The sequence below is a fragment of the Jaculus jaculus genome, chromosome 3 (genome assembly GCF_020740685.1).
Source record: "Jaculus jaculus isolate mJacJac1 chromosome 3, mJacJac1.mat.Y.cur, whole genome shotgun sequence".
Taxonomy (NCBI): domain Eukaryota; kingdom Metazoa; phylum Chordata; class Mammalia; order Rodentia; family Dipodidae; genus Jaculus; species Jaculus jaculus.
Genome location: NC_059104.1, coordinates 66,010,691 through 66,028,740, shown reverse-complemented (window position 1 = coordinate 66,028,740; position 18,050 = coordinate 66,010,691). Strand labels below are relative to the sequence as shown.

At 38.3% G+C, this 18,050-nt stretch overlaps 1 protein-coding gene across 2 annotated transcripts in view; it reads left to right on the top strand.

Annotated features, from left to right (window-relative positions):
• The window catches only part of Zc3h13 (zinc finger CCCH-type containing 13), an 86,566-nt gene that overhangs the window by 34,052 nt on the left and 34,464 nt on the right, over positions 1 to 18,050 (top strand). For both annotated transcript variants that reach the window (XM_045145338.1, XM_045145341.1), the window contains 5 exons: positions 4,187 to 4,326; positions 4,882 to 5,039; positions 12,382 to 12,579; positions 15,147 to 15,457; positions 16,884 to 17,339. In XM_045145338.1, coding sequence (XP_045001273.1) covers positions 4,187 to 4,326; positions 4,882 to 5,039; positions 12,382 to 12,579; positions 15,147 to 15,457; positions 16,884 to 17,339 — 1,263 coding nt within the window. The remainder of the gene's footprint in view (positions 1 to 4,186; positions 4,327 to 4,881; positions 5,040 to 12,381; positions 12,580 to 15,146; positions 15,458 to 16,883; positions 17,340 to 18,050) is intronic.

The window sequence follows — 18,050 nt, the reverse complement described above, 5'->3', positions numbered from 1 at the left end:
AAAACCTGAAAGCCACAAACTATTAGATTACATAGAAATTAGCAATTGTTGTCTAAGTAAATGCAGAAATTGGATAGATGATATACGACAGGAAAGTATATAACATGTGTAACATATATAAGCATAATAAAGACATATAGATGTAAAGTAAACTCTGATCAATAAGCAAGAAGACAGTCCAATTGAAAATGTATTGGTAACTACACAGAAACAGAAATGACCAATTAATGTTCAACCTACTGCAAGGAAAGGCTCCTGAAGACAGAATTTTCCATTCATCAGTTCAGTAGAAATGAAAACTAAAACTGCTTGTTTCATGTTGATAACATTGTTTTGGGGTGAGACTTAGCTATAATAAAAGCAGAATTGTAAAATTATAATTACTGGTCATTCAAAAAAATGTAGTTTGAAAAAAATTATCATAGAGAAATATTTGCAATTGTGAATGAAGGCAAGTTCATTGACATCCTGTTTATAGCATCAAAATATTAAAAACTACTTGTTTGTCAGAGCCAGTGATGGTATGGTCATTTGATGAACTGCTGTACAGATGTTAAAGGGAAGATGACCAGCTCTTTATTTATATGACAGGGAAAGATCTTGTTGATAGCAGAGTATTACTCATTTTGGTTTCATTGTTGAGCTTTTGTTTTGGGGTGTGTGCATGTGTTTGAATTTGGGTGCATGTGCAGGTGTGTGTGTGTGGCGGGGGGGGGGTTCAGAGGTTGACTCTTCACCTTATATTTTGAGACTCACTGGACCTGGAGCTCACCAATTAGGTTAAACTAGCTTGTCCACAAGTCAGGATGGGGTACTGTTGTCTGCCTCCATAACACTGAGATTATAGCCATTCACCACTGTGCCCAACATTCACGTGAGTGCTGGGGATCAGAACTCAAGTACTCTTGCTCCACAGCAAGCACCTTACCCACTGACCATTTCCCCAACTTGTGAGTATCCTTATGTAGTCCAAGTTGGCCTCAAACTCACAATCCTCCTCCCTCATACCTAATAATGTTGGCATTCCAGGTATAATCCATGGTGCCTGGTGGTTCCATTGCTTTCACAAGAGAAACAAAAGTTTATTTTTAGAAATACAAAGCCAAACTGTTACTGTTGCCAGTGTTGTGTAAATGGCTGCTGGAGGGCTATAAAGAGAATTTCCTATTTTACTCTGTATGCTCAGAATTGTTTAAGACTATCATATGTATCATAAATAAAAACAAAAGGAAAAATTAAAGGATTTATAGCTTTTAATTTATCTTTGTAAGATTTTTACAACAGTGAGTATTTTCATATAATGAATTATTAGAAGTAAAATTACACTGGAGTATGAATGTTCTTAATTCTTATACCCATATTAACAAATTTTATTTTATTTTATTTTTTGGGTTTTTTGAGGTAGGGTCTCACTGTAGCCCACGCTGACCTGGAATTCACTATGTAGTCTCAGAGTGGCCTTGAACTCACGACAATCGTCCTACCTCTGCCTTCTGAGTACTGGGATTAAAGGCATGCGCCATCATACATGGCTTAATAAATGACTTTAAAGGATAGGTATATTTGTTTACATTGCTACTACTATAACCTTATCTAAACTTTTACAAACAATACTTCAATTAGAAAAGATGGCTCCATGATAGGTGGAAAAAGGCTTATTTTTTTCCATTTTCTTGTTTTTTTCTTTTAAAAATGTTTTAAATTTACTTATTATTTTTTAAATATTTATTGACAACTTCCACAATTATAGACAATAATCCATGATAATTCCCTCCCTCCATCCCTTCTTCCACTTCCCCCAAAAAGGCTTATTTAAGGCCAGTTTTCTCTCATGTTTGTATTGCTTTGATGTCTTACCTGTTCTTTATCCATTAATTAGTAAGAATATCTATGTAGAGTATGAGCTTTTTATTATCATGTGGCATATGTTTTTACATTTAAATTTTTTGTCTTGGTAAAATACACATGTTCATATATTTTTCAATTATTTAGAACCATTTTTATGATTGGATTTTAGTGATTATCTCATACTATAAATTGTTGGGTGACTTTTCCTGGGGAGACATGAACAAACCTCTATTCACCCCACATAGGGCATCAAATGAAGACCAAAGAAACTATGGGACCTAAGTCTAGCTTAGGAAACCAGTGAGATTTGGCGGGGGGTGTCCCTCACAGGAAGTAGCATTGCTGAAAATCCCACCCCAGCACTGAGGAGTCAGGACAGCTGCATCCCAGGCGTCCACAGATTGCTTGTCAGTTGGAGACACTCTACCTAGGAGGTTAACATTAAGGAGGGGGTATTATCACTTGTCAGTATCAGAAGCTTCCCCAGACTTGAGTTTTGTTTACTTCCTGAGTCTCCAGGAGAGGAGGTCTTAATTAGCTATTAAAAAAAAAAAACCACACAGGCAGGGCATGGTGTTTCCAGCCCTTGGAAGGCAGAGGTAGAGGTAGGAGGAGTGCCATGAGTTTGAGGCCACCCTGAATTTCAGGTCAGCTTGGACTATATTTAGACCCTACCTTGCAAAACCAAAAAAAAAAAAAAGAAAAAAGAAAAAAAAAAAGATAAAGAAAGAAAAGGATGTTTTCTCAGTTATCACTTGTTCTCTGACTTGTTTTTTAATTTTGTCCTGTATTTTGTGCTTTCTGTTTTTTCCTTTTTATAGGCTAGGAGAACTCCTTGATTTAAATTTAACAAGTGTGTATAAAATACTTTATCACAGCTGGGTGTGGTAGCGCATGCCTTTAACCCCAGCACTCTGAAGGCAGAGGTAGGAGGATCACCATGAGTTCGAGGCCACCCTGAGACTACCTAGTAAATTCGGAAAACCAAAAAAAAAACAGAGAGAGAGAAAAAGAAAAAGGGCTTCAATGCTTGCTTTGAACAAAATTTATTAGCTGTGAATACATTGACTTTAGTGTGTATAGTGTGTATATAAAACCTCTGTTGATTTGGAAGTTTATACATTATTGAGATCTTATCATTATACTCCAACATAGAATGACCATTCAAGTTTGATCATTCTGGCCAAGCAGATAGTGAATATATAGTTGCCATCTCTGTCCCTAAGCATGAGTGAATAGTTGGCATTGTAATATGTTTGAACTTTATATAAATAGTGATATGTGTTTTCTTGTGTTTTAAGTAGCCTAGTAGGACTATTTGTGCTTAGTATCTTAGGTTTCCTCATTTTGTCTTACCTCTGGTTAAGAGATGGTCTCAAGTACTGATAGTAAAGCTTGAGAAAGCATCTTAGCTTTTGATCAGTCAAACCCAGCATGGCCACTGGTTTAAGACTGTAGTCAGTGAATTCTTTCCTGCAGGTTTGACATCTTTACATGTGAGGATAAGGAGGGATGAGTGCCAGTGCCAGTGCCAGTAGCTACTGAAAACTTGTATATATTATAATAAAGGATTTTCACACCATTTTATTTTTTCAAAACCTACCACATTGTCCTTTTCATCAGAAAGGATTAGATTGGAAAAGTGGAGTCATACCCACCAAATGCATGGCTCTGATCTAAGAAGATAGTAAAACAGTTCCTCACCCAGCAAGCACTTTATTCACCAAGGCATCTCTCCAGCCCATTATCTTTAATACTTAACTGTTTAGCTGAGTGTTTTGATTGTAACCTTTTATTTTGCTTTTAATTTTTCTCTCAGTGCTAAAGATCAAAGTCATGGTCTTGCTCATGCTAGGCAAATACTGTACCTTGAGCTATATCCCTAATCCTAATTCTAGCTGTTAAAAATACCTTAATGCTGGGTGTGGTGTCACATGCCTTTAATCCCAGCACTTGAGAGGCAGAGGTAGGAGGATCGCTGTGAATTCAGAGCCAGCCTGAGACTACATAGTGAATTCCAGGTCAGCCTGGGTTGGAGTGAGACCTTACCTTGGGGGGAAAAAAAAATCAAAAATCTCTTAACAAAAGCCCAACCGTCAGACAATGCCAGATCACTTTCAGAAAGCACAGAAACCTTCACCCTGGCTTTTTATAAAGAAACCAACTAGGATGACTTTAGTTCTTTATAGATATTATACATAGTAATTCTGTGTTTTAGATGTATGTTTCTAATGAAAGAATTTGTGTTCTAAATATGTATAAAGTTAGTTGAAATGCCTATACTTTTGTATAGTTAATTATGATAGTTTCTAATGATGGGATTCTTATTATCTTAAAGATTCTGACAATGGAGATATTAATTATGATTATGTTCATGAGTTGTCATTGGAAATGAAGCGTCAGAAAATACAGAGAGAACTTATGAAGTTGGAACAAGAAAATATGGACAAGAGAGAAGAAATTATTATTCAAAAGGAGGTACCATGTTTGTTGTAATGAATATGTCATTAATATCAAGATGGCTATTGATCAGAGAAAGCAATTGCTTGCTGTATCTTCAGATATACTAGTATTGTATTGATATTGTATTGATCACTGTATATCAGATAAACCATTAGTGTTGGTCATTTAATCTTTCTGTTACTTTATTAGGTAGTAAGAAATGCTTTTGATATTGAACAAAGCTGAAGCCTCATTTCCTAGAATGACCATCTTAATAAGTTGGGTTTTCACTCTTATCTACTTGTTTCAGGTCCATGCTATTTCTAGATTGCCCTCTTCACTTTTCTAGACTATAGATATATAATTCCTTTGATTTAATTTATGATTTTTCTAGGAAGATTTTGCAATTTTATAACTTTGATTTGCTTTCTTGACACAGTACATGTTAGGATGGGTTCAGGAGTTGGATTAATAACCTTGGGGGAAGGGCTGGTAATACTTCAGTTTTAGTGCAATCATTTATGATACATGCTTTGTTTAGTGCCATGCATTAATGAGCTTCTAAATTGACCTACTGTGTTATTTTAACAGGTTTCACCAGAGGTGATTAGATCAAAGTTGTCACCATCACCTTCTCTAAGGAAGTCTAGTAAATCTCCAAAACGAAAATCAAGCCCCAAGTCCTGTTCAGCCAGCAAGAAGGAAAGGAAGACATCTGCAGTGTCTTCTCCCATGTTAGACCAGCAGAGGTCAGGAGGGTCATGAATAGTGCCAGAAACAAATTCTTTTTTCTGAGGGGTTGCTAATAATAATAATAATAACAACAACAACAACAAATTATCAATCTGATTAGAGAAGGTGCTTCTAATACATTTCATATTTAGTATAAACTTTATTCTTCTAAAACAAGTTGCAGAGAACAGTGACGAGCTGTGTCACATCCACATATGGTTCAGGACCTTTCATTCTAGAAGTTTGTGCTTTTGACATTTGTGTGTGGGGGGTGGGTGATTATACTTTTAGTAATGTGTACCACTTTGCAAAATTATCTATTTCATTAGATCATAAGTATATTGTGTGACTTTTGTCTGACTTGCTTTTTCTTTTAACACTTATTTGTGCGTATATGCATGCTTATATGTGTTCATTCACGTGTGCGTGCAGATGTGCACATGTGCTACAGTGCATGTGTGTATGTCAGAGGGCTGTTTTAAGGTTGGTCTTCACTTCACTTGATGTTAGGGTTCCTCCTCTGGATTCTTGCTCTGATCTTTCTTGCTGTGCACCATAAGCTTCTGGGAAATCCTGTCTCCATATCCCATTTAATGGTCAGCACTGTGTGTTAAGACTGTGGGAGCCTACTGCAATCTGTACATGGCATGTAGGGATCAAATTTGGTCCTCCAGCTTGTTGGCATGTGCTTTATCATGAGCACTCCCCAACCCCAACTTGGTCTTAATGTCTTATAACTTTAATTTTAGTTTATGCACGTTATTGTTCATGCTACACATTCACATATCTTTTGTTTTCAGTTTTGGGGTATATAAATTGTATACAGTGGGCTGGAAAGATGGCCTAACAGTTAAAGCCTAGCCTTCAAAGTTAAAGGACCCCGATTCAACTCCCCAGGATCCATGTAAGCCAAGGGGCGCATGAATCTGGAGTTTGTTTGCAGTGGCTGGAGGCTCTAGAACACCCATTCTCTCTTTCTCTCTCTCTCTCTCTCTCAAATAAGTAAATAAGTAAAATGTTTTAAAACTTCAGTTATTTACTAGCCTGGGTTATTATGCCATCTTGCTACATTATGTAGTATCCAACTCTGAACAGACTTAACATGTCTTCATTCAGTTACCTCTAATCTACCTATTCATTTTACAGATGCTATTAAAGAAATATTTTGCCGGGCGTGGTGGCGCACGCCTTTAATCCCAGCACTCGGGAGGCAGAGGTAGGAGGATCGCCATGAGTTCAAGGCCACCATGAGACTACAGAGTTAATTCCAGGTCAGCCTGGACCAGAGTGAGACCCTACCTCGAAAAACCAAAAAGAAAAAAAAAGAAAGAAATATTTTTAGGAATTCTGAAATATTGAATGGTTTTCCATTCTGAAGAATGAAATTCATATTCCTTAAAATTTTATTCACACTTGGGCTTTTTCTGTCTTGTCAATATTATTATTGAATCTCCCTGTTATTTACTGTGCTTTATACTCAATCCTGTAGTCTTGTTTAAACTTTAGATTTCCCAATATTTTCCCATTTCTCCTAACTAAATATTTCTGTTCCCATTATGTACCTATCATATTTTGTTTATACCTTTTTCATATTAATTGCCTTTCATATTATATTTCAACTATAAATTACATGTTTTATAACCTCTATTAAGTTTAAGCTCCTTGAAAATTGGGAGCTTGATGGTTCATTTTTCTGTCTTCCCACAGTGCCTACTTTGCATAGGGATTTGCATTATAATAAGGCATTCAGTGAAGTTGACTTGATCTTCCCCTGTATTCCTGGGATCCAAGGAAATACTGCAAAGGGATATGAAGAGGTTGAGCCAAAGATTGATATGAGCTGTTTCTACTTGCTCTTTTTTCTAAGCTACCAATTAAATAACTTTATTCATTCACTTGTTTGTCTAATTATAAAATGCCCTTTGTTTTCTTACCCTTTCTATTCATGAAGTCTTTGAAATTTAAGTTCTTCATAGAGAGCTTTAAAAACTGCTTAGATGAGGGTTAATTTTATCCTCTTTTTCATACCTCTTTTTTTTTCTTTTTATAATTTTTATTAGCATTCTCCATGATTATAAAAAATATCCCATAGTACCCCCCCCAACACTTTCCCCTTTGAAATTCCATTCTCCATCATCATATCTCTTTCATGGATGAGAAAGGGTGAGATAATGGTTCGTGTATTCCAGGCTGTCCTCAAACTTACTGTGTAGTTGAAGATAATCTTGAACTGGTCCTCCTGTTTATGCATTCCTGGGGATGCAGCTCAGGCTTTGTGTGTGCTAGGCAAGCTCTGCCAATTAAGCTACATCCTTAATTCATGTAATCCCCTTTACTGCTTTATTAGTAACTTATCTGTTTTTGTCTTTTAATGACAGTGAGAGAGAATTGGTGCACCAGGGCTTCAGCCACTGCACTGGAACTCTAAACACTTGCGCCACCTAGTGGTCATGTGCAACCTTTTACTTGCCTCAACTTTGTGTGTCTGGCTAACGTGGGATCTGGAGAGTAGAACATGGGTCCTTAGGCTTCTCAGGCAAGCGCCTTAACTGCTAAGCCATCTCTCCAGCCCTAATCCTTTAACATAAATATTTATTGTGTTGATTAGCCACTATTCTCTAGAATCCAGTATGTTTAATATATCATTAATTTAATAATAGAGCAGAAGGTCCTGGAAAATAGTATATTAAAATTACAAGGAGGCTGGAGAGATGGCTTAGTGGTTAAGTGCTTGCCTTTGAAGCCTAAGGACCCCAGTTCGAGGCTTGATTCCCTAGGACCCACGCTAGCCAGATGCACAAGGGGGCTCATATGTCTGGAGTTCATTTGCAATGGCTGGAAGCCCTGGCATACCTATTCTCTCTTTCTATCTGCTTCTTTCTCCCTCTGTCTGTTGCTCTCAAATAAAAATAATTAAAAAAAATTTTAAAGTACAAGGAAACACTATATAAGAATGCCTTTTTTCAGGCTGGAGAATTGGCTTAGTGGTTAAGGTACATGCCCACAAAGCCAAAGGACCAAAGCTCAATCCCTCAGGACTCAAGTAAGCCAGATGCACAAGATGGCACATGCATCTGGAGTTCATTTGCAGTGGCTGGAGGCCTTGGCACACCCGTTCTCTCTCTCTACATATATCTGCTTCTCTCACCCTCAAATAAATAAATATATAAAAATAAAAGAATAGCTTCTTCTCCCTCCCCCCCAAACTGTTTCATGTAGTCCAGGCTACCCTGTAGCTCACTATATATCTGACATTGGCCTTGATCCTGAGAGCTACCTCCTCCCAAGCTCCCAAGTACTGGAATTATGTGTGAGTACCATCATATTTAGCTTAAGTGTAGCATTTCTTCATGTAATTAACTAACTTACTTATTAAATTACTTATAGTATGTTATAAAATCACCTTTTTGTGTGTGTGGTGCTAGAGATAGAAGACAGGATTTTACACATCTAGGCAACTCCTCTACCACCAAACTGTAGTTCCCAGACTTTAATTTTTTTTTGTTCATTTTTTATTTATTTATTTGAGAGCGACAGACACAGAGAGAAAGACAGGTAGAGGGAGAGAGAGAGAATGGGCGCGCCAGGGCTTCCAGCCACTGCAAACGAACTCCAGACGCATGCGCCCCCTTGTGCATCTGGCTTACGTGGGACCTGGGGAACCGAGCCTCGAACCGGGGTCCTTAGGCTTCACAGGCAAGTGCTTAACCGCTAAGCCATCTCTCCAGCCCCAGACTTTAATTTTTAACTTTATTGTGAATCATACTATAAACTATTAGAAGATATTTGAAATGCAGGATTACATTTTCAGTTTAAACTTAATAGTGTTTCAACCAATGCTGGCAAGTCAACTGAAGTAACAAATGTTCAAACTCCTTAGTCTTTCTAGATTATTTATTGACTATGCAAGTGTAATTATTGACAAATTAAGTCACACTTCCTCCAGAAAGTTGCCATGTTTCTTTGGCATTCATTGGCAAATCTACTATGATAGTTTTCTGAAATGTGACATAAGGTGTGATTTATTTTAATTAATTTTTTTTGAGAGAGAGAGAGAGAATTGGCACACCAGGGCCTCAGCCACTGAAATTGAACTCCAGACTCTTGCATCATCACCTAGTGGGCACGTGCGATCTTGTGCTTGCCTCACCTTTGTATGTGTGGCTTACATGGGATCTGGAGAGTCAAACATGGGTCTTTAAGCTTTGCAGACAAGTGCCTTAACTGTTAAGCCATCTCTCCAGCTCACAGTGTGATTTAAGATTGTAAATAAGTTATCTGTTCTGTCCATACACATTTCTAATGTTAGTTTTTAATCAGACAAACTTGTCTTCATGGTTTCTTGTGCCAAGAGGTGTAAAATACGACAAAAGCTGTTCAGAATGAATTGTTGGAGAGTGACTGGAAAATGATACATGTAGACAGGTGGGCTGTGTGTCACAAGTAGGATGTTGATTAAGTCAGTACTACTAAAAATGGTGAACACTCTTGATTTCAAATACTCAAAACAAATGTTGGTCCTTCGTTTGGAAAGCAGTTCAGAGTACATAACTATTTTCCAACCACATGTTTTTTTTAAAACTTTTATTTATTTATTTGAGAGCAACAGACAGAGAGAGGAAGAGACAGATATAGAGAGAATGGGTATACCATGGCCTCCAGCCACTGCACACAAACTCCAGATGTGTGTGTCTCCTTGTGCATCTGGCTAACATGGGTCCTGAGGAATCCAGCCTCGAACCTGGGTCCTTAGGCTTGCTTCACTGGCAAACACTTTTACCACTAAGCCATCTCTCCAGCCCCCAGCCACATATTTTTAAAGGCAATATGAAAAAAGTTCTGCCATTAGTAAGTTTTGGGATAATTCTGGTACAGTAACAGCTTACTTTTAAAATTGTGTTGATTACGCAAATGCCTTGGCCGCTAAGCGATCTCTCCAGCCCTTAATTTCTTTTCTTTTCTTCACCCCCCCCCCCCCCCCCCGGAGGGTTTCACTCTAGCCAGGCTGACCTGGAATTCACTATGTATTGTCAGGCTGGTCCAGAATTCAGTGATCCTTCCACCTTTACTTTTTTTTTTTTCTTTGAGGTAGGGTTTCACTGTAGTCTAGGCTGACCTGCAGTTCACTCTGTATTCTCAGGGAGGCCTTGAACTCATAGCGATCCTTCTACCTTTGCATCCTGAGTGCAGGGATTAAAGGTGTGTGCCACCATGCCCGGCTTCCCACAAAAAATAAATAAATAAATAAAATTGTGGTGATTAAATACACCAGTGTAATTTACTTAAATGTAATCAAAATGAGTATTTCTGAGTAGGTGCTTTTTTTTTTTTCCATGGCAATTTCTGACCTTGTTTGTGTTTTCATAGAAATTCCATGAATGGAATATACAAAGAAAGCATTTGAGTATTGCATCCATTTAGCTCCATAGTGTGCAAGGGTGATCTGGGAGATTCCTAGGAGAGGCAGATTTGGACACTTCAGTCATATACTTTTGGCCAGATCTTGGTCATTTGGTCACATTTAATTTCAGGTGCAGGCATTATGATTTAGCACTGCACCAAGAGAAAAGATTAGTAAATATCTAGCTAGTCTTGGTCACATGCAGAAATGTAGAAAGACAGTTTTTTTCAAGGATTCCTTTAACATGTTTATATTTAAATTTTTAGTGGCACAGATGATGGGTGTTGACCAGTTTCTCTTTAAAACAGATAAACATTTAGATGCATAAACATTAGCCAGGCGTGGTGGTGCAAGCCTTTAATCCCAGCACTCGGGAGATAGAGGTAGGAGGATCAGCATTAGTTTGAGGTCACCCTGAGACTACCTAGTTAATTCCAGGTCAGCCTAGACTAGAGTGAGACCCTGAGACCCTACCTCAAAAAACAAAACCAAGAAAAGAAAAAAGAAATTAAAACTTTTAGGTGTGTAAGAAGTTTGAATTATCTCATCAAGTGCATTAAGATTTGTGGCTAACGACTAGGCTGTTTATAGTTGGCAAGGATGAAAATAGATTTGGCTATCATATTTACTAATTACTTGCTTAACTGTTGGTCCTATCTCTAATAACAGATAGGGATAAGGGTTAAGAGATCTAAATTTTCATGGGCTGCAGAGATAGCTTAACAATTAAGGCACTTGCCTGCAAGGCCAAAGGACCCAGTTTCAATTCCCCAGGACCCACGTAAACAAGATGCACAAGGCGGCACATATGTTTGGAGTTTGTTTACAGTGGTAGGGAGCCCTGGTGCGCCTGTTCTCTCTTTCTCTTTCTCTTTTTCTATCTTCTGTTCTGTCTCTCTCAGAATTAAAAATAAAATTAAAAATAGATCTAAATTTTCTGAATGCTAACCATAGGTCAAATGCTTTTACAATTTCTATTCTTTTAAAATCTTACTAGCAATTTTGAGGACTATGCTATCCATCTTAATATTTTATCTTGGGAATGTTGGGACTAGAGAATTTCAGTTTATGTGAAATAAGTGCTAATGAAACTCACTATATATATGAAAACAATGGGCTTCTTAAAAATCCCATGACCAGATGACTTACACACCAAAAAAAATACTTCTTTAAAAAACAGGAGCAAACATAAATATTAAATTTGCAGATTGAGTGTATTTTTAATGGCATTGAATTGATAGATGGAGACAACTGCTCTTACAAACTTTTTTGTTTTTAAATTGAAATTAGCACAATAATGAGACAGAGTTGGGTAGGGTCTTGCTGTGTGGCTCTGGCTCAACTGGTATACTCTGTGTAGCACAGGCTAGCCTTAACCTTGCAGTAATTATGCCACAGCTACCTGAGTGTACCATGTACCACAATGGCTAGTGATTTGTACTTTTTTAATCCATAAGAGCTAAAATAAATAAATAAATAACTTACAGCAGTTGTTTTATTTTTATAATACTATTTCTTGTCTTCTGTCCTATCTCTTCTCAGAAACCAATCCTTTAAAATCACAACATAATGAGCAGTGGTCATAAAAATTCCTTTGTTCCTTAAATTGAGTCCCCCCACCCCCAATATTGGTTAGTGTTGTACAATATAGTAAATGGACTGGGAAGAATGTTGTTGCCCTCCCTCCCTTCCTGAGAGAGACAGAGAGTGAGTTACGTGAGGGGATAGAATGGGCACATGAGGGCTTCTAGCCACCTCACGTGAATTGCAGATGCATGCACCATCTTGTACATCTGGCTTAGGTGGGTCAGGTGAATCGAACCTGGGTTGTTAGGCGTTGCAGGCAAGCACCTTAACCACTAAGCCATCTCTCCAGCCCGTTGTTTTCTTTTTTAAAATCACCTAAAAAATAGCCAGTTTCCATGCAGACCTCTAACTATAGCTTTGTGTACCTTCAGAAATTCAAAGAGCAGCCAAAGTAAAAAAAAAGGACCTCGTACACCCAGTCCACCCCCTCCTATACTAGAGGATATTACTCTGGGGAAAAAATACAAAGAGAAGTATAAAGTGAAAGACAGAATAGAAGAAAAACTAAGAGATGGAAAGGACAGAGGACGGGATTTTGAAAGACAAAGAGAGAAGAGAGACAAGCCAAGGTAAGTAGGAGTTTATAGTTGTACATACTTGTATTTGTACATGTGTTTATGGGTGAGTGCTCATGTGCTATGGTGTGTGGAGGTCAGAGGACAACTCAGGGTGCCTGTGCTCTTCTTCCGTTCGAGACAGAATCTCTTGCTGCTGCCATTGAGCACCATTGTAACTGGTCCAAGAGCTTTAGATTCTCTTGGTTCTACCCGCCATGGTCATCATTGTCATAGGCTCGTTGGGCTCACATACAAGAGCCACTTTGTGCCCAGCTTGACTTGGGTTCTGGGGAGTGTTGTGCTTGGGTATGTTCTTAACTATATTGCTCTTATGGAATCTACATGATTATCTCAGAGAAGCCTGTGGGCACTGGTGAATGAATTTTACTGTTTTCATTTCTTTTTGGTTTTTGAGGTGGGTCTTGCTCTAGCCCAGGCCACTAGAATTCACTTTTAGGCTGGCTTTGAATTCATAGCAATCCTCCGATTTCTGCCTCCCAAGTGCTGGGATTGAAAACATGTGCCAGCACGCCTGGCTGTGAATGGCTTTTTTTTTAATGAAAAAAATTATTTATGTATTTATTTGAGACAGAGAGAAAGAAGCAGGCAGAGTGAGAGAAAGTATGGGTTCTCCAGGGTCTCTAACCACTACAAACAAACTCTGGATACATGGGTCATTTCACACATTTGGTTAACTTAGGTCCTGGGAAATTGAATCCATGCTATCATGTAAGCAAATACCTTTAACTGTTGAACTCGCTCTCCAGCTCCTGGCTATTTGTTTGTTTTGAAGTAGGGTCTCATTTTAGCCCAGACTGACCTGAATTTCACTATGTAGTCTCAGGATGGCCTTGAACTCATGGTGATCCTCCTACGGAGTGCTGGAATTAAAGACATGTGCCACCACCCCTGGGCTGGCTTTTTTTTAAGTGTTATTTTCAACTGTATGCATTATGTTTAATAGTTCTCATGATGAGTCATAAATAATTAACTAAACATCATTGTAACAGTTTTTTACTGGACAAGCAAAACCATATTTTTAAGATATATTTTATTTATTTATTTGAGAGAGAAAGAGGCAGAGAGAGAGAGAGAAAGAGAGAGAGAGAGAGTGAGAGAGGGAGAGAGAATGGGCATGCCAGGGCCTCCAGGCACTGCAAATGTACTCCAGATGCCCTTGTACATATGTCTTATGTGGCTCCTGGAGAATTGAACTGGAATCCTTTGGCTTTGTAGGAAAATGCCTTAACTGCTAAGCCATCTCTCTAGCCCAAGCAAAACCATTTTTAAATGTATAGTTGTGTAGCATTTGCTATAGAAATATTGGTGTGAAACAAATTTCCAGAACGTTTTCATTTTGCAAAATTGGGATTATACTCATTAAACAGTGATTCTTTTCCTTTTACCCTGTTAACCATCATTCTTCATTGTGTGTTGTATAAGTGAAATCTTGCATCAGCCCACATTTTGTGATTATTTCCTTTAGTTTATTATCCTTAAGGCTCATTCATACTGTAACATGTGGCAGAGTCTTCTTTCTCAAGGCTAAATAATAATACTTCATACGGCAAGCCATATTTGTTTATTTATTCATCAATAGAAGAAATTTGGGATGCTTTCATATTTTGTCTTATTTTGAAAACTGCTGTAATTATGGGTTTGCAAGTATTCTCAAGACTGTGCTTTCATTGGATATGTGCCCAGAATTGCGGGGTCATGTCATTTCTCAAGAACCTGTGTACTGCTGTCCATAGCTGTGCACAAAGGCTACGGATTTCTGCACTTCCTCCCTGTGTTAGTTGCTTTCCTTAGTGGTGTGACAAAGTACCTGACAAAAGCCACATAAGGAAAGTAGGGTTTTTTTTTTATTATTATTATTATTATTATTATTATTATTATTATTATTATTCAATTTGCGGGTAGAGTCAGTCATGGCATGGAAGGTACAGCAGCAGGAGTAGAAATCAGGTGGTTCATATTGTGTCTGCAGTCAGCAAGCAGAGAGATGAATACTGTACTCAGCGCCTTTCTTTTTTCTTTTTTTTTTTTTGTATCTGTGTGCATGATGTGTATGTGTGCATAGGTGTGCGTATATGTGCATGGAGCTCAAGATTGACCTCAGCTGCCTACCTCAGCTGCTCTTCAACTTTGTGCTGTGGATTTTTTTTTTTTTTTTTTTTTGAGGTATGATGTTGCTCTAGGGCTTACCTGGAATTCACTGTGTAGTCTCAGATTGACCTCCAACTCATAGCAATCCTCCTACCTCTCAAGTGCTGGGATTAAAGGCATGCGCCACCATGCCTGGCTCTCTGACTTACTTTTTGAGATAGGATTTCTCTCTCTGCTGTTGTAATCCTGCAGTTCACTGATTTAGCTACTCTACCTAGCCAGCAAATCCTAGGAATCATCCTGTCTCCTCTTTCCTAGCTATGGGATTCTAGGTTTGTGCCACCATGCCTGGCTTTTACATGGGATCTGAACTCAGGTCTTCATGCTTGCATAGCAAATAGTTATCCACTGAACCATTGCTAGAATTGAAAGCTCTTGAGCAAGTTTTTTATTGTTGTTTTCTCTCACAGATCTTCTTCCCCAGCAGGACAGCATCATTCTCCTATATCTTCTAGACATCATTCATCATCGTCACAATCGGGATCATCTATTCAAAGACATTCTCCTTCTCCTCGTCGCAAAAGAACTCCTTCACCCTCCTACCAGCGGACATTAACTCCATCCTTACGACGTTCTGCTTCTCCTTATCCGTCACATTGTTTGTCTTCTCCTCAGAGAAAGCAGAGTCCTCCAAGACATCGCTCTCCAATGCGAGAGAAAGGGAGGCATGATCATGAACGAACTTCACAGTCACATGATCGGCGTCATGAACGGAGGGAAGGTAGGTGCTGTATTGTAGCTTATTTATTAGAGAGAGAGAAACACACAGAGAGAGAGAATGGATGCGCCAGGGCCTCCAGCCACTGCAGATGAACTCTAGATGCATGTGCCCCCTTGTGCATCTGGTTAACGTGGGTCTTGGAGAGTCAAACTGGGATCCTTTAGCTTTGCAGGCAAACACCTTAACTGCTAAGCAATCTCGCCAGCCCTATTTTAGCTTATTTTTTTTAAGAGTTCTTTTACATTAGTATAACCTTTATTAAAAAGTATTAGACATTCAGGGCTGAGATGTTTTATTGGGTACTTTTGGCCATCTGATTTTTTGGAGTGCCTCCTTCAATTTCTTTTTAATGTTTCCTAAAAATAAGGAAAAGAACTGGGGTGTGACTTAGTGGTAAGACACTTGCTATCATTTCTGTGACCTTGAAGTGTGATTCCCTAGCACCACAGAGCAGACACATAACTGAAAGATTTTAAGGGAAGGAAAGTAGAAAAGCAGGTAGCAAAATTTTAAAGCATGGGAAGTTTTTGACAAAGGGGTGAGAGCTGGGAAATTTTGCAGGTCAGTGTAGTCAGTTCATTGAACTTCTACTAATGAAAACACCACAATTGTGGATAGTAGGTATTTGGGTCCTTGATAGCAGCGCATTCACCAGGGGCAGACTGCTACATTTGCTAAGATAGTCTCACATTGTAACAATTAGATATAAGAGCAATTTATAGGAGAGTTTGAAAAGGAGGCCTAGATTTATTCTTTGAGGTTGTCAGTAAGTTATTGCTAAATAGCAGATTTCTGTCATAATCAACCTATGCTTTTTTTTAGACATATCCAAATAATGATTTCTGATCTTTACACATTTCTATGAGCTGTGGAATTAGCTAAGCCACCTAAACCTTGGGCCTCTATTTCATCATATATAAAATAGCAAAGTTGGTTTATATAATCAGGAAGGACCTTTGTTTTTTTAAATGAAATTACAGCTAAGGCTTGGAGTATTGGTCAGTGTAGAGTGCTTGCCTGGCATGTGTCAGAGCCAAGCTTAGCTACCAGCTGCTCTCAGGGGCTTAAGCATATTAGAGGGAGTAGTGTGCTCTAGTCTAATATTTGGTAGAAGTAATTAAACTCACCTCAGGAATTAAAAGTTGTTTCTGAAAAGCCATCAATGATGCTTATTTATTTCAGTTATGTACGATCTCTAGGTATGGGTAAATTGGAACAAGAAAAGGGGGCCCTTGTCTGTGTTTATCCAACTAAAAACAGTTATCAATGATAATAGAATTATTAGGAACTTTAGTATGCACATAGTTTTACTTTTACTTTTTTCTGAAAAGAACATGAATTATTGTAATGTCTAAAAGAATGTATATAAAATGTATCTAGTTTTTTGTACAAGGAATTCTAGTTGATTCCCAAAATTGTGTTACAGACACTAGAGGCAAAAGGGATAGAGAAAAGGACACTAGAGAGGAACGAGACTATGAACAGGACCAGAGCTCTTCTAGAGACCACAGAGATGATAGAGAACCTCGAGATAGTCGGGACCGGAGAGATACTAGAGACCGCCGGGAACTAAGAGACTCCCGAGACATCAGGGACTCAAGGGAGTTGCGGGATTATAGCCGAGATACCAAAGAGAGCCGTGATCCCAGAGATTCCCGGTCCTCTCGTGATGCCCATGACTACAGAGACCGTGAAAGTAGAGATTCTCATCGAAAGGAGGACACATATCAGGAAGAATCCCGGAGTTACAGCAGAAACCACTTGAGAGAAGAAAGTTCTCGGACTGAAGTGAGAAGTGATTCCAGAAATGAGTCTCGGAGTGAAATCAGGAATGATCGGATGGGCAGAAGTAGAGGGAGAGGTCCAGAATTGCCTGAAAAGGGTAAGGCTTTTGACTTTTGTTGGATTGTATCTTCTATGTTCACATAGAAGGCATTAAGTTTCTAAGCTTTTCTTCTAAATATGTTATTGCTTACCTTCATTGTTAGTATTTTGTCAAAGTAATCTGTAATCATTCCAGTTTGTAAACTTCCCCCTAAATTCCATATTGCAATTCAGATTTTAAAGCATTATTGTTGGCATTAAGATAGAGCTTGTTAAATGTTCTTAAATATTAGAATTATCCTTGCATTCCCTAGATAGATCCAATTTTATCATTCTTTTTACATTTCAGAATAAGTTGTTAAAACTTAATTTTGAGCTAAGCATGTATGTTTTAAATCAGATTGACATACCATCACTGTTATCCTAATAAATGTTTAATAACTAGCTCTTCAGAGGAAATGGCTTTTAATACCTTTTAGCAGCTCCAAAGGCATAAATAACTCCTACTAGAGGGTATTTGTAGCCACTAACATGGTGTCCCTCAGTATGGAGTTGAGAAGAAATATCTGCCTATAAGTGGGTACTGATAAATTGCTGGGATGTAATTCTAGCCAACATCATTGTTACAATCATTGTTTTCTGCCCATCTCTCGACTTCTTCGTCTTCTCCCCCCCCCCCCCGTTATATTAATTTCTTTTTGAGTTGGAATTCAACCTTATACTCATCATAAACATGTATAAAGTCGTTTCTGTCTTCTAGAACAGTCTA